This window comes from Molossus molossus, unplaced genomic scaffold, assembly GCF_014108415.1.
Source record: "Molossus molossus isolate mMolMol1 unplaced genomic scaffold, mMolMol1.p scaffold_m16_p_7, whole genome shotgun sequence".
Lineage (NCBI taxonomy): Eukaryota > Metazoa > Chordata > Mammalia > Chiroptera > Molossidae > Molossus > Molossus molossus.
In genome coordinates, this window is record NW_023425401.1 from 34690410 (window position 1) to 34707905 (window position 17496).

The 17496-nt window shown below is 41.2% G+C and overlaps 1 protein-coding gene across 7 annotated transcripts in view; it reads right to left on the minus strand.

The window, feature by feature from the left end:
• ANKIB1 (ankyrin repeat and IBR domain containing 1) overlaps positions 1-17496 on the minus strand; it is a 166501-nt gene that overhangs the window by 72297 nt on the left and 76708 nt on the right. For 5 of the 7 annotated variants that reach the window (XM_036246534.1, XM_036246533.1, XM_036246535.1 and 2 more), the window contains exon 4: positions 1949-2131. In XM_036246534.1, coding sequence (XP_036102427.1) covers positions 1949-2131 — 183 coding nt within the window. Of the gene's footprint in view, positions 1-1948; positions 2132-2247; positions 2377-6719; positions 6840-17496 lie in introns of all 7 variants that reach the window. The other 2 variants (XM_036246537.1, XM_036246538.1) reach the window with 2 other exon arrangements.

Below are 17496 nucleotides of genomic sequence, written 5' to 3' on the forward strand. Positions count from 1 at the left end.
GCCAGATAATATAAGGTATTACATCTGAGCAAATAGTTTGGATTTTATTTTAAGTACCATGAAAAGCTACTATACACCCTGGCCAGTTTGGCTCAGCAGTTAAAGTGTCGGCCTACGGACCAAAGAGTCCTGGGTTTGATTCTGGCCAAGGGCACATAATTTGATTGCAGTTCATCCTTGGCCCTGGTTGAGGTCATGCGGGTGGCAACCAATAGATGTGTCCCTCTCACATCGATGTTTCTCTCCCTCTCCCTCCCACTCTGTCTGAAGATAAATGTAAAAATATCCTCCAGTGAGGATTTTAAAAAAAACAGTTACTATGCAATTTAAGTGATATGACCTCATTTTAGTTTAAAATTGTCATTTTGGCTTCTGTGTACAAGATGGATTCCAAAGAAACCAGAATAAAAAGAAGGAGACCAGTAAGAAAAAACTATTACATTAGCTCAGATGAGAAGTGAGGGTGGCGAGGGCCTAGGGAGGTAGGAGTGGAGATTGGGAGGGGTAAATTGATTTAGGTTATATTTTTAGACATAAAACTGACAAGATTCCAAGATTGTTAGGATGTAGGAAGAAGTGAGGAATCAAGAATGCATGCCACATTTATGCTTGAACAACTCAGTAAATGGGAGTAATGTTTACTCAGACAAGAAAGACTTAAATGACTCTTGATGTCCATGACAAGTTCAATTACATCACAGAAAGGATGAAAGTCACATCACAATGGGCTGAGGACTGAATGGAAGGTGAGAAATTCAGTATGTAGAGGCAACTCTCAAATTAGTTTTTCTCATATGAAGCTCGGAGATATGGGGTTACAACCGAAGAAGACAGGAACAGGGCTGGAGAAGAGTAGTCAATGAAAAAGCTATTTAGCCGTTTTTGCTTTTTAAGATAGGAGTTACTGCCCAGCTGGTGTGGCTCACTGGCTGAGCATTGACCCATGTGTCGCGAGGTCACCAGTTCGATTCATGGTCAGGGCACATGTCCAGGTTGTGGGCCCAATCCCCAGTGGGGGGCATGCAGGAAGAGGTCAATCAATGTCCTCTCTCTCTCTTTCCCTTTCCTTTCCTCTCACTCTAAAATCAATAAAGAAAAAATATTTTAAAAAAAGATAGGAGTTGCCCTGGTTGGTTTGGCTCAGCGGTTGGAGCGTCGGCCTGCGGTCCAGAGAGACCTGGGTTCCGTTTCCGCTAAGGGCACATACCTTGGTTGCAGTTTGTCCCCGGCCCTGGTTGTGTCGTGCGGGAGGAAGCCACTCAATGTGTTCCTTTCAGGTCTATTTCTCTCTCTCTTTCTCTTCCTCTCTCTCTCTCTCCCACTATATCTGAACAAAAAATGGAAAAATGTCCTCAGGTGAGGATAAAAAAAAAAAAAGATAGGAGTTACCAAAGCATGTTTGTTGACAAAAGCAATCCAGAAGACAGAGAGAGACTGAGGAACAGTAGGACTGGAGTCTTGGATTAGAAGGCGTGATTAGGATTCATATCACACATCAGCATCTCTATTGACAGGTAAGTAAACATACCCACATATATTACAGCAGAGACTCCACCTCCAGGGTTTCTAGATGTATTTTTATATTTATGGCCATGTAGATGACAGGACATTTAGTATATTGCAAAGAAGAACACACAAACTGGGCTTAAACAAGAAAAAAAATTAATATAAAAACCCATATAATTTTTTTTATTAAAAACACCTTACGCCCTGGCCGGTTTAGCTCCGCAGTTAGAGCATCAGCCCGCGGAATAGAGAGTCCCAGGTTTGGTTCCCACTAAGGACATGTGCCTTGGTTGCAGTTTGTCCCTGGCCCCGGTTGGGGTTGTGTGGGTGGCAACCACTCGATGTGTCTCTCTCTTCCTCCCCCTCTCCCTCCCGCTCTATCTGATGATAAATGCAAAAATGTCCTTGGGTGAGGATAAATAAATAAATAAAAACACCTTACCTCTCGTTTGTCTAATGCAGCATATTCAGCTTCTATTTCTTCAGCTTCGGGATCTCGTGAGAATACCATCTGGGATTCCAGATTAAGGGCCAAATCTTTGTGGTGTTGCTTTTCAGCACAATCACAAGGAGTATCTTTGTTTTCATTCTCAGCAAACAAGTCTCCTCCATGTTTTACTAAAAGCTAAAAAAGAGTTTTTCAAAAATTTGCAATCATAGATTTAAATAAGTTATTTTCATGTTATAAATTTAAAAATATCAAAAATATAATAAACACAACAAAAATGCAATAGTATGTACCTGAAATTACTAAATAACAAAAAGTTATTTAGATAGTAGTTGCTTCTGATTTTAAGATGACTTCCTTTGGTTAAAAATAACAGCAGCCCTGGTTTGTGTGCTCAGTGGTTAGAGCACTGGTCCATGCACCTAAGGGTCACAGGTTCGATTTTTGGTTAAGGGCACGTACCTGGGTTGCAGGTTCTTGCCCGGCCCGGGTCAGGGCACGTGCAGGAAGCAACCAATCAATGTGTCTCTTTCACATCAATGCTTCTTTCACCCCCCTTTCCCTGTCTCTAAAAATCAATGGAAAAAATATGATTGGGTAAGGATTAACAACAACAAAACAGCAACATCAGTTTCTTAAACTTTAAAAAGAAACTCCTTTTTAAAAAATTGATTTTTTGGGGGTGTGGGGGAGAAGCATCAATTTGTTGTTCCACTTATTTATGCATTCATTGGTTGATTCTTGTATGTGCCCTGATCAGGGATCAAACCCATAACCCTGGCATATCAGGACAATACTCTAACCAACTGAGCTACCCAGCCAAAACTAAAAAGAAATTTTTAAGCATTCTGTTTAATCCAAAAATAAAGCTGTACTTAACAATAAAACAATTTATAGTTATTCAATGCTTTTACTTTTATAAATTTCTAGAAGTCATTCTTAAATAAGAAGGATATGGCTGATACTGTTACTTTAACCAATAACACCTGGATGTCCTGACATAGTGGACAAAAATTTTCATTTGTATCATTTATTACCCAAACACTTAAATGAAGTTAGGATGAGCATATCACTGAAGAAAAACCGTTCTCAATATTCCTCAAAATTAGTGATAGGGGCTTCTGGAAAAGATGGCCGAGTAGGTAAATGTAGTACTCGCATCCTCCCACAACCACATTAAAATTACAACTAAATAACTATCACTGAGAATGGCATGAAATCTAGCTGAATAGAAATCCTACAACTAAGGATGTAAAGAAGAAGCCACACCCAAACTGGTAGGAGGGTGGAGAAGCAGAATAAAATAGGATGGTCCCAAACCCACATGTGGCAAATAAAAATCAGGAGGAATATCTCAGCTATGGAGGTCCCCCCGGAGGACTGAGGGGTCCCAGACCTAATCAGGCCCCCTCGCCCAGGGTGCCAGTGCTGGGAGAAAAGTCCCCATAACTTCTGGCTGCAAAAGGCAGCAGGGATTGAAGCTGAGAGAGATGAAGTGCTTCTGGACTCCCAGGCAATCCTCTTAAAGGGCCCATGCATGGACTTACTCCCTCTGAGTCCAGTGTTGGGGAAGCAGATTGAAAGGCAGTAGGGACATATAAGTTCAGAAATGAAGTGTCTGGCATGAGGGTGAGGGCTGGAGGGGCAGCTTTCTCCCAGAAAGATGTGCTGGCAGAGGCCATCATTCCTCTTCTGAGCCCTGTCCCATCGGAGCTGGTAGATGGGCACCATATCTGAGTCTCCATTAACATGGCTATCTCCCACCTTGGTGACTACCTGAGACCCTGCCCCACACAACTTGCGGGGCCACTCAAGCCCTTTGCAGTGGCTTTTCCATACAAGGCCCTGTCTTGGCTCATGCTATTGACTTTGCTAAAGCCTCTCAAACAAGCAGTATTTGGCCTTAGCGTGCCCCGTACCTCTTGCTAATTGGCTCTAGGCCCAGCACTAATGGCAGCCATCTGCAGATTGCTTTGTAGCTCATGCTGGGTGGCCGCAGGCAGAACACAGGCAGCAGATGACCTAGAGTCCCAAGAACCAACACACCTGATGGACAGCTTTATACGCTGAAGCAATCCATCCACCTCCAGAAGCAACACACTCAAAGATTAGACTCGGTGGGTATCCGAGCCCAGCTGAAGTGAGTTCTAGTCCATGGGGTCATCCCTTGCACATCATCCACAGTGGCCAAGGCCAGTCCTTGTAGCTCGTAGCTGATCTGCCCTGGGGAAAATCCCTCCCACTGACGTGCCAACAGCAATCAAGGCTCAACTACAAGAGGAGGGTGAACACAGCTCACGTAGAGTGAAGCTGTGTCACTGGACCCTACAGAACACCTACTACATAAGGCCACTCTACCAAGACTGGGGGGGTGTAGCAGCTCCACCTAATACATAGAAACAAACAGGGAGGCAGCCAAAATGAGGAGACAAAAAAATACGTCCCAAATAAAAGAACAGAACAAAACTCCAGAAAAAGAACTAAATAAACTTCTTTGAGAACTAAATAAAATGGAGACAAGCATCTACTGGATGCAGAGTTCAAAACACAGGTTATAAGGATGCTCAACGAACTTAGGGGAAGAGTAGAGGAACTTAGTGAGAACTTCAACAGAGAGAGAAAACATAACAAGACCCTGTCAGAAATGAAGAATATAACAAGTAAAATGAAGATTACAGGGAATCAACAGTAGACTATGTGAAGCAGAGAATCAACTCAGCAGTTTGAAAGATAAGGAAGCAGAAAACACCCAATTGGAATAGCAAAAAGAAAAAAATAATACAAAACAATGAGCTTCTGGGACAACTTCAAGTGTACCAACATTTGCATTATGGGGGTGCCAGGAGAAGACAGTGAGCAAGGAATTGAAAAACCTATGTGAAAAAATGACAGAAATCTTCCCTAACCTGGTGAAGGAGATAGACATACACATCCAGGAAGAACAGAGAGTTCTAAACAAAATAAACTCAAAGAAGTCCACACCAAGACACATGATAATTAAAATGCCAAAGGTTAAAGACAAAGAAAGTATTTTAAAAGCAACAAGAGAAAAGCAGTTAGTTACCTATAAGGGAACTTCCATAAAACTGTCAGCTGATTTCTCAAAAGAAACTTTTCAAGCTAGAAGGGACTGGCAAGAAATATTCAAAGTACTGAAAAGCAAGGACCTACAACCAAGATTACCCAGCAAAGCTATCATTTAGAATTGAAGGACAGATAAAGAGCTTCCCAGACAAGAAACAAGCTAACAGAGTTCATCACCAAATCAGTATTACAAGAAATATTAAAGGACTTTCTTTAAAAAGAAGAAAAATATAAATTAAAAAATGAAAAATGGCAATAAATACATTTCTGTCAAAAACTACTTTAAATGTGCCCTGGCCAGTTTGGCTCAGCGGTTAGAGCGTCGGCCTGCGGTCTGAAGAGACCCGGGTTCGGTTCCTGCTAAGGGCACGTACTTCGGTTGCAGTTTGTCCCCGGCCCTGGTTGGTCGTGCGGGTGGCAGCCACTCGATGTGTCCCTTCACATCGATGTTTCTCTCGCTCCCTTCCTCTCTCTCCCTCCCACTCTATCTGTACAAAAAATGGAAAAATATCCTCGGGTGAGGATAAAAAAAAAAAATTACTTTAAATGCAAATAAATTAAATGCTCTAATCAAAAGACATACGGTAGCTGAATGGAAAACAGAACAAGACCTTCACATAGACTGTCTACAAGAGACTGACTTACTTCAGATTGAAAGATACACACAGTGTGAAAGTAAAAGAATGGAAGAAAATATTTCATAAAATACAAACAAAAACAAACAAGAAAAGCTGGGATAGCAATACTTGTATCAGACTAAATAGACTTTAAAACCCAAAACACTAAATTGAAAAGACATATACATCCACATGTTCATTGTAACAGTATTTACAATAGCCAATATATGGAAGCAACCTAAGTGTCATCAATACATGAACGGTAGCACTGGCTGATTTGGCTCAGTGCTTAGAGTGTTGTCCCATGGACTGAGAGGTCCCGGTTTGATTCCTGGTCAGGGCACATGCCCAGGTTGTGGGCCAAATACCCAGTAGGGGCATGCAGGAGGCAGCCAATCGATGTTCTCTCTCATCTATGTTTCTATCTCTCCCTCTCCCTCTCCCTCTCCCTTCTTCTTTCTAAAATCAATAAAGAAAAAAAAAATTTTTTTAATTGCTTGATCACATAAATTAAAGAAATCAAATGCATTCTGTGTCCACCATAAAGTTCTTCCCAGGCCCTTACTTATGATCTACATGTGAATACTTCTTAGAGGTTTTAATTTTGTATGAAAGTTAATCATAAAGGTAGCTTTTTATTTTCTTCCAAATAATATTATCTCCCCTCCCTCCAACAAACACACAGAACTTCCTGTTAAATTCCTTTATTGCTTTTGAAACTGGAAAACTATGGTTCCTCTAAAGACATCCTAAGAGACCTGACAAAATAAAGGACTTATAGTCAATGCCAGACCCGGAAGCCATGAGCTAACTTGACAAGCTTCTTGCTCAAGAACAAGAGTAAGCCTCAGAGCTAAGATGGTTTAAAGTGTGTGTTTTTTAAAGTTATAAAAACATGCAAACCAATCAAGAAGAATATGAAACAGACTTGTGGCCACAAGGTTTAAAATATTTCCTCTCTACATCTGGACCTTTACAGAAAATTTGCTAAGCATGGCTCTATGCAGTCGGCTGTTGCAAAACACCTTGAGCCTGAGGGCAAGGTCACATCAGGTGCTACTTACCACTGAGAGGCTGCTTTAGTCAAACTGTGATCTGAGAACCAGCAGTATCATCACCTGGGAGTTTGTTAGGAATGTAGCATATTAACATCATCACCTGAATCCCCCTCTCACTCCAGGTCTCTGAAACAAAATTTGATTCTCATCTATAGGAGATTCTTATACACATAAAAGTTTGAGAAGCAATGATACTAGGGTAGAACCCATGGGACTGTAGAATTTGATATTCGTGTTACCTGTTCTACTCAATACTGGGGACTTGTAAGTCCACAGATTTATCATACCTATTTCAGTGTATTACTGTTTTTAGCCTTTCTGCTTCACAGGTTATTCAATACCTAAACACAAAATAAACTCTTTGCTTTTAACTGTTACAAAACTAATAGGGCTAACTTTATTCTCTGGTCCTTTAACCAAGGTTGTAGAAAATGATTTCTAAAATGTATACTGGGATAGCTTTCAAAGCCATAATTTGATTTACTTTCACAATTGATATTAGCAAAGAAGAGATTCTAAATATTAGCAAACAAGATAAACTACCTTGAACCTAAAGCCCCAGTCTTTTTTTTTTTTTCCTTTCCCGTCCCTCCACTCTTACTAAGGGTGCGTGCACACACATCATTCTCTCAGAACCAGATCACACACTCAGCTACCAGAGTGACGTCAGCTGCAATGGATGTGGGTAAGCTCAACATCACATGTCCCTCTTAGAAGAGGAAGCTGCTGCTCAACTCTAGGGAGCAGAGCCCTGCAGAAGATGGACTCAGTGATGGCAGATCTTACATATTTAAAAGAAATGCTCGAAATTCAATTTTATACACGAAATATCCTGATTTTAAATGTTGATGGAAAAATATTAAGCACAGTGCAATCCAAACAAAATGTATCCGTAAGCTGCCTTGGTGGGGCCCTGGCCTGCCAGCTTTTCACTTCTGCTTTCAATCCTGGATGCATTTTCTGGGAGAATCACAGCTCTCAATATCTATCCCTCTACCCTCTTTCTTAATAATAGTTATTGCTGTTGATAATCTGGGTGATTGATAAGATGCTTTCACATGCAGTATTTCATATGAACATGACTACAATTCTACAAGTCAGCTGTTTTCCTTATTGTGTCATTTTTCAAGTAAGAAAATGGTAGCACTCCAGAGGCAGCACAGTACAGTGGTGGGCTTACGCACTTCAGCCCCAGACAGGCCTCAGGTTGACTTGCCACCTATTAACTGAGTAATAGTGGTCTCTGTTTTCCTATTTCTAAATGTGTGGCGATTATAAGTGGTATAAGTGGGAATAATGTATTAAAGGACCTAGCCAGGAGCCCGGCACATAATAAAGCCCCAGTCTTTAACAAAAGCAAAGAACAAAATTTAAGAGGTGTGCCATTCCAGAATGTTGGTAATGGGAACATTTTTAAAAGGATATAACAGGGTACAAACTGCATTCTTTGTGGGTCAAAAAACAACAACAGGTGTGTGAAGAGGGGACATAAGAAGTCAGTACTGAGAATCCCTGCTGACAACTATTAGAACTTGTGTGAGATTTCGTGCCTTGATTGGTAATCTGTCTCCACAGAGAGTCCCAAATGACTTTGACTGGAGTGGGAATGAGGAGACCACAAAGACCTATACCTCACTGCTACCACTGGTGTTAGACAGGACAAGGGTCTCAAGGTCTGGGCAGTTCTAAATGTTATTTCTTGCTAAATGTTAAAATCTAGCACAGTGTTTTGCAGATGCAGCAGTAAACATGATGAGCTGACAAGAACTCTGTCCTGCAGGAGTTCAATTTTGTTTTCTGTGGACACTGTTGTTTGCCTTGTCATATATGTAAATGAGCTGGTATTTTTCTGGTACTCACCCTGGGAGTCTCTTACTGGCCTTCCTCACAAGCTAGGAGTCAGTTACACTGTTATTGGTGGGCCAATCAGTGCCAGGTTGTCTGAGAGGTTAGAAATATTTCTTTAAAAAAATGAGAAACATCTTCAAGAGGACCCAAGGAAAGGATACATTCTTGAGGATCCTTCAGAAGATCTCCTTGATTTCTTTTCCCCAGGTGTTTCCAAACTGGGGGACTCTGACTCCCTCCTTGGGAGACCTATTTCTTCTAGGCTCCCTTCTGCTTTCTGCTCCCCATCCCAGCTATCATCCTCCTGATTCTTTTGGTCCCCTGAAACTGCCAGGAATGCCTCTGAAGACTTCCCCAGAACAGGGAATTAATACTCCCACCCTGAGTCCACTACCCGTTAAGGTACTAGTTTTCACTCAGAAGCCAAATTGTGCCCCCTCAGACAGGTTCCAGATGGGGAAGGGAGAATGGTCACTGTACATATTCCTTTCTAAACATCAGATCTGTATAACTGGAAGGGAAATACTAAGGGACTTCGGGCTGATCCGGGGAGGTTTATTAGCTTGACTAGTGGTATATTTATGACTCAATCTCACTTGGGAAGATATTCAATCCCTAACATCCTCCTCACTGCCAGGAAAAAATCACTGTACTGTTAAAAGCCAAGGAAGAGGCTGATAACATACTATTCAACCTAATAATCATATCTGGTGGCCAGCAAATGAGTTCCTAATACTAATCCTCATTGGGACCCCAATGACCAAATAGACAGGGCTTGCCTTCAGTATTATAGAAGACTACTGCTGAAGGGTATGAAAGCCACGGGTCACCAGCCGGCAAACTGGGGCAAAGTTGGAAACAATCACCAAGAGCTCCATGAGAACCCTTCAGCCTTCTTAGAAAGATGGAAGAATGCTTAAGACAATACACCCTGAGGACCCAGGGAGTGAAACTATCCCAGAGTGCTCCAAATATCTGTAGGAAGTTACAAAAGATACCGTGGGACCTATCACACCCACTTCCTAATTGGGAGAGGTGGCTTTTAGGATTTTTGACAACAGGGATGTAACAGAAGCAAACAAGGAAGAAAGATGAAAAAGCAAGCTACTTTTCTAGCTGTCACTTTCCAGGCTTTGGGTAATCTGGGAATGAGAGGAGGAAGACTACCTTGGTTGAGGAACCCTGGTCCCCATCGTGGGACCAACAAAAGTGCCCAGCAAAGCTGGAGCCTAAACAATGTGCATATTGCAAATAAGAGGGACACTAGAAGAAAGAATGCCCAATTGTCCTCAGAGAAGGAAAGCTCCTAATTCTTTGTAGTTAACCCAGATAGAAGAGGGCTGATGGAGCCGAGGGGACCCAATTTTGGCTCCAAAAGATAACATTTCAGTCTCCCAATAGGAGCCTAGCATTGTTTTGAATGTAAAAGGGAAGACAATTGAATTTCTATTAGATGCTGGTGCCATTTACTCTGTTCTTACTACCTGGAAGAGCCTCCTCTCCAGGAGGGAATGTTATATTAAAGTCGTGGGAGAAAGTCAGACACAAAGAAATTCTATGAGCCCTGTCATGTGAAATAGAATCAAAACAACTGTGACACTCTTTCTTCTATGTACATGAATGTTCAGTTCCCCTCTTAGAAAGGTATCTACTAAGTAATTGGGGGCTGCCATTCACTTAAACCAAGAAGTTGGAAGTATTGATTCCCAAGGAGAAGGGAATAGATTTCGTGGCTCTACTCCACCAGGTGCCAAAAGACCAGGGACCTATAGCTACAGAGATTCTCGACCAGGAAAATCCAGCTGTTCGGCACAAGGAGAAGTCAAAAGGGTAAAGAATGCTGAAGCAGTACTCAAGCACGCAGACCACTGGCCCAAGGTTTAACAACACTTCTTGAAACCTGAGGCAAAAACGGGAATTGCCCCCATCCTAAACGCTCTTGTCAGTCACCTTGTGACATTCCCAACTTTTTGTAGAGATACCAGGGATGGGAGAATATAGATTTATACAAGACTTAAGGGCCATGAATGAAGCAGGACATACACCCCACAGTTCTTAACCCCTATAACCTGGTTGGCCAATCTCCCAAATCTAACAAATAAGCCACAGTTCTAAATTTAAAGGATACTTTCTTTTGCATTCCCTTTGATCATGACTCCAGGAAGATTTCTGCATTTATATAGAAAGACCCCGACACTCATCAAAAGTCTCAGCATTGCTGGACTAGGTTTCCAAATCTCTCCAACCCTCTTTGGGGAGGTCCTTGCAAAAGATTTGAGGGACCTCCAACTTGAAAATGTGGCCATTCTACATACAATATGTAGATGACATTCTAATTGCCAGCCCTGATAATGTTGACACAGTGGCACAAGGGTGGCTACCCTGCCTGTCATATGCATGTTAATATTAGAAGCAGAAAAGTTAACAATGCGGTAGCCTATAACTATATGGACCTCACACCCAGTAGTCACATCATTGAAACCAAGGGAAATAAGTGTCTAACAGGAGGGAGAATGATTCAATACCAGGCCATGTTGTTGGATAATCCTGGCATCACTATAAAAAATTGTATTCTAGTAGGGATGACCATTAGCCAACTCAAAAGAAATAGAGTTCATTGGCTCTGGTTGGTTGCTCAGTGGTTAGAGCATCAACCCGCAGATCAGAGTGGCAGGTTTGATCCCTGGCCCTCGTTGGGGTCATGTGGGAGGCAACCAATTGATGTGTCTCATGTTAATGTCTCTCTCTTTATCTCTCTCTCCCTCCCTCCCTCTTTCCCACTCTAAAACATTCAATGGAAAAAAAAGTATCCTTGGGTAAGGATTAACAAAAATTAAATTAAAAAAGAAAGAAATATAGTTCACTGATGGGAATAGCTTTGTAACCAGTGGAGTTAGGAGGGCAGGGTATGCAGTGTTATCCTTGTTCAACACCATTTAAACAGGAGCTCTTCCCCCAGGGGCTTCTGCTCAAAAAGTTTAACTAATTGCATTGACCCAAGCCCTGGAATTAAGAAAAGACAAAACCCTGTCTACATATACTGATTGTAAATACACATATTCTATAGTCCCTTCCCATGGAGCTATCTGGAATAAATGGGGACTGCTGATGGCTGGAAATAAGGTGATAAAATGTGGACCCCTGATCCTAAGATTATTTTGGCCATTACAAAACCTAAAGAAAGACAGTGATATACTGCAAGGGCCACCAGAAAGGTGACTTGGAGGTGGTAAAAGGGAATAGCCTTGCAGATGGCACAAGGAAAAGAGCAGCTCTAAGCAAAACAATAATGCAGCTGGCCCTCCTTACTAGATTGACTTTTTTTTTTTTAATCCTCACCCAAGGATATTTTTCCATTGATTTTCAGACAGAGTGGGAACGGGAGGAGGGGAAACATCAATGTGAGAGAGACACATCGATTGGTTACCTCCCACATGACCCTGACCAGGGCCAGGGATCAAACTGCAACCGAGGCACATGCCCTTGACCAGAATTGAATCCGTGACCCTTTGGTCCACAGGCCGATGCTCCAACTGCTGAGCCAAACTGGCCAGGGTCCTAGATTGACTTTAAATTAGTACACTCTTGTGTATACTGAAGATGATCTAAAAATTGGCCAGGAGTGGGGCTTTACAGAGACTCCTATGTCTAGGGGGTGGCTAATAAATGAACACAAAAGGGGCTAGCTTGGAAAACAGTAAAAGCAGCCCATGATTACAACAACTTATGGGAAGGAATGGTTAGTTCTGGCAATAGTGACCCTGAGCATAAGAATTGTTAGATAGGCCAAGGGTCTCAAGATCTGGGCAGTTCAAAATGCTATCATTACTAAATGTTAAAATATACCACAGTATTTTGCAGATGCAGCAGTAAACAGGATGAGCTGACAGGACTCAACTGGATGAAAGTAGCCAAGGGCAAAGAAGAAATCAACATGTAATTGAACAAATAGTGTATATAAGCAAGGAATACCAGTGAGTGAAAGATGTATTAGGTAGAGATATCTGTGAAATTCTTGCTGCATAAAGACAGGTGTTTTGCCCTGGCTGGTTTGGCTCAGCTGTTAGAGCGTTGGCCCGCGGACCAGAGTGTCCCAGGTTCGGTTCCTGCTAAGGGCACGTACCTTGGTTGTGGTTAGTCCCCGGCTCTGATTGGGGTTGTGCAGGTGGAAACCAGTTGATGTGTCTCTCTCACATCGATGTTTCTCTCTCTCCCTCCCACTCTATCTGAGGTTAAATGGAAAAATATCCTCGGGTAAGGATTTAAAAAAAAGAAAAGAAAAAGAAACATTCAATGATCACTATCTCAAATTATCTGTTCATTTAATCTGCCTTCCTTTCCATTCATAATCCCAGAGGAAGAGGGGTAGGGCAGCCCCTAGTATTTAAGACAAATCCCTCCCCATCCTGTTGATTCATAATCTAAATGGCTGGAGACTCTGGACAAGCCATTTAACCTCTGCAAGTCTCAGTTTACACAGGTCCATCTGTAAAATCAGGCTTATATAATCTTGAGAATAGTATATTGTATATATCCAAAGTATATATATCCAACAGTATAGATCCAAAGATGTTCAAGTTGTAAAATTACCATTTCGTCATGTTTCCTGTATGATCTTAAGCACTCCATTACTCCTTCCATCTTCACTCTGACTTTCTACTGGCTCCTGATGCAGGGGCCCTTTATCTTAATCCTGTTATCCTTCTAGGTGCTTTCCTTTCTTGCTTAGCCACATTTCTCAAATTAGTGACTGACACCCACTGTCTCTCCACTTCCTCAGCAAATGACTTAATTACTCCCAGAAATCTGACTTCTACCCTGACCATTTCACTGAAACAATATTCCTGACAGTCATTAATACCTCTCAAAGTCAACAACTTTTCCAAGTCTTCTAATCCCTTTCTTTACCTTTCTGCAGCATGTCACATGACTGACCCCCTCCACCCACCCTGCCACCTCTGAAATTCTCTTGGCATCTTTGACACTGTTTTTCTGTTTCCTTCACAGGCCACTTCTTATTACTCCCTTTAAACACGGGCATTCTCCAATTTGATGCTGTCTCTTTACTGATATAATTTCATCTATAATCTAGTCTGTTCCTTGTATTTTCATCTATACCTTATCTTGCTTTTTAGTTATCAACTCTATGCAGATAATACTAAATTCTAGATCTATAGTCTTTACTCCAAACAGTCCTAATTTTCAATAGCTTGAAAACCATTTCAAGTGGATAATCTATTACATCAATGTCCATCCTTGTAGATGAAAATTCAATATATTATTCTCTTTCCCTCCAACCATCTCCTTCACTTCATCACATTTTTAAACTGAATGTTAATTGTTCACAGGCTTCAAAGTGCCAGGTTCAAAACCATGTTCAATTTAACTTAAAAATTCAGTTAACTTGCCTGGCCGGTGTGGCTCAGTGGTTGAGTATCGACCCATGCACCAAGGTCACCAGTTCGGTTCCCGGTTAGGGCACATGCCCAGGTTATGGGCCCAATCCCCAGTAAGGAGCAAGCAGGAGGTGGCTAATCAATGTTCTCTCTCACTGATGTTTCTCTCTCCCTCTCTCTTCCACTCTCTCTAAAATCAATAAAGAAAAAAAATTTTTTTAATTAATTTACTTTACTTCGATTATGGAGGAAATCGTTGTAGCAAACGTGGAAAAATCAAAGAAAGAAAATTATAACATCCAAAGGTAGCTCAACATCAATATTAATGTTTTAAAGCCTCCATCATTTTTAACTTTTCTTTCCCTTGCTTTCTTTGTATCCACTGACCAAATCACCAAACACTACCAGATCTTTACAGTGTCCCTTGCATCTGCCTAATTCTTTCCATTTCCAACACTACCTCACAAATCCAGGCTTTTTTGTAGTTCACACCAGAATTAGTGCAATAATCTTATAACTCCTATCACTCCCTCTTATACACTGGTTTCTAGCCTGGGCTGCACATTGTAATTATCTGGAGAAGTTTAAAATACTACTATCTGAGAAATTACAATTTTATTGATCTAAGAAATATGGTCTACACTATGGAATTTTTTTGTGCAGCCATGCTTTGAACCACTGTTCCAGCACAAAGGTTTTCAAACTGTGTAGGAACCACCTGGCAGCCTGAGCATCATACTTGCAAGATATGGGGTGGGGATTAATGATATGTGCACTTTTTACAAGTGTTTACATTGTACGTGCCCCACAGACTATGCTCTAAGTCAGGCTTCTCAAACTTTCATGTGAATATGAATCACCTTATGATCTTGTTGAACTACTGATTAAGAATCAGGTTGGAGTGAGGCATGAGATTCTGCATTTCCAACAAGTTCCCAAATGACTGATGACAACACCTGTCTGAGGACCATTTTTTGTGTAGCAAGACCTTAACAAATACACTTTAGAATTACTCCATTGAAATCTGTCCTACATCACAACCATTAAGCTAATCTTATTTCCTTTCATAATAGCACTTCTCCAATAAAAAATTTTCAGTGACTCAATTTTCTATAAATAAATCCCAAATTCTTGGCCTTGACATTTAGTTTTTTCTCCTTGTTATGGACTCTATCTTCATTTTAAAAGATCTGTCTTATCATTTCTCCACAAAATATTTCAATCTGTATATGTCTGAGTCCAAGAACAGTGCTTCTCAACGTGTAACATGCAAAAGAATAACCAGGAGAATTTACTTAAAACATTCCTGGAGATTCTGACTTTCTAATTCTAATTTTTCATATCTCAAAGAATTATTCTGAGGATCAACAAACTTTCTTCTTTGAAAGCCCAGAGAGTAAGTATTTCAGGCAACTGCTCAACTCTACCCTTGTAGCCAGAAAGAAGCATAGACAATACATGAACACATGAGCATGGCAGTGTACCAATAGAACTTTATTTATGGACACTCCCACATGAATTTCTTACACTTTTCACATATTATAAAATATTATTTTTTTCAACCACTTTAAAATGTAAAAACAGTTTTTAGTTCTTGGTCTATAGAGAAACAAGCAACAGCCTGGGTTTGGCCCACTGGCCTTAGTTTGCAATGGATCCCTCCCTGCATTATGCAAAGAATTGGGAAACGAAAGCAAAGGACTCCATAGTTCAGAAGCCTGTTTGAAATATGTGAAACAACATTATCAATATGTACAAGTCCCATATGCTTTAAATTATACAGAGAATCTAAAATATACTATGTAATGGATACCCAGTGCACAAAAATGGAACTCCTTTAAAACATATATCTTACAATAAGTAATACACTTTTTTCTTAGTTGTTGAGAGTTTTTGGTTTTCTACTTTGCAATAGAGATGGACTTTGGAGAGGAATGATGGGTTAGGTCTGTTAGCATGGCCCAATTAAAATCCAGTTACTTTTCTCCTTTTGGCAGACTCCCTAGAGAAGTCTAGTCATTAGACCTCATTTTATTTATATTAGTGCTTCACCTGTCATAGTGATTCAATAAATGGTTGATGTGACCGAGGTTTCTTTGATAGGGCTTCACTCTTTGTGAAAAGCATTTTTTTTTAATGAGTATCAGCTTAGATATTTCTTGTGCACCCCTGTTCTACTTGTTTATTCACAGCTTTAACTGTAGCTGCTGGCCAGACCAAATAGAGGTCACCAGAAAACTAAAGATGCTAAGTCGCACTTTTTCTTTTGCAGACACAGGGCCTATTTGACACTTTGGCAGCTGTCAGAGCATTTCACACTTCATTGAAAAGCCATAAAAACCATTCACAGGTCAAACTGAAGAGTTTTACCTAATTCTATTGCATTTTTAACACCTGGAGTTTTAAAACTGAAAGAATACAGAATTTGTAGTCCCAGTTCAGCAATGGAGTAACTTTGCCTATCTAGGCCTCGGTTTTCTAACTTTTAATCAAGAAAAATGTAATCTCATTATTGCCTCCAAAATATTATGATGCTAAGGGCCATATTAATACTATTAATAATATATAGGCAGTAAATGTGATAGGCACTGAAGGAAATAATCATTTTAGTTTTATTTATCCTGGACTATTTCATGGGTAGTAGTAAGGTTTGAGTGGGTATGATTTCAGTTTAAGTATTTGGAGGAGACTACTCAAAATGTGGCCCTCAGACCTATAGCATCAGTAACCACTGGGAGCTTGTTACAATTACAAAAGTTGAGGCCACCAGACCTCCAGATTCCAAAGGTCTCTGACAGCACGTCTGTCCAGGAGAAAGACCCAGCTCAATTCTTCCCTGTATGTCTCTGGCACCCCTCAAGATGCTTCCCCTCTGAGCCTAGAGGAGCAAGTCTGAGTAAGTCCCTGCACCGGCCCTTTAAGAGGAGTTGCCGGAGGCTCCAGCCACCTCAGCCTCCCTCAGCCTCAGTTCCCACTGGTTTTAGAGCCAGAAGTTATGGGGACTTCTCTTCCTGACACTGGGACCCTGAGCGGGGCACCTGGTGTGGGACAGGGACCCCTCAGTCCTCAGGGAGGACCTTCCCAGCCGAGGTGTCCTCCTGATTTTTATCTGCCACACGAGGGTGTGGGACCAGCCCATTGTGCCTCCACCCCTCCTACTAGTCTTGATGCGGCTTCTTGTTTAATTCTGTAGGTGTAGGACTTCCACTCAGCTCGATTTCAGGTGGTTCTGAATGATGGTTGTTCTGTAGTTTAGTTGTAACTTTGATGTGGTTGTGGGAGGACACGATACCACGTTTACCTACCCGCCATCTTTCTGTACCGCAGGTCGATGCTCCAACCGCTGAGCCAAACCGGCCAGGGCTACACCACCATCTTGACCGGAAGTCCGCATTTCCAATTTCCAAACCATTATAACCCACTACTATTCGTATTACTTTTATCTCATAAATAATTCTGAATGATTAATATTTGTGAAACTCCAGATTTTCCTACTTTAGGAAGTTCTGGAAAATACACCAAAGTGAGGGTTCAGTATA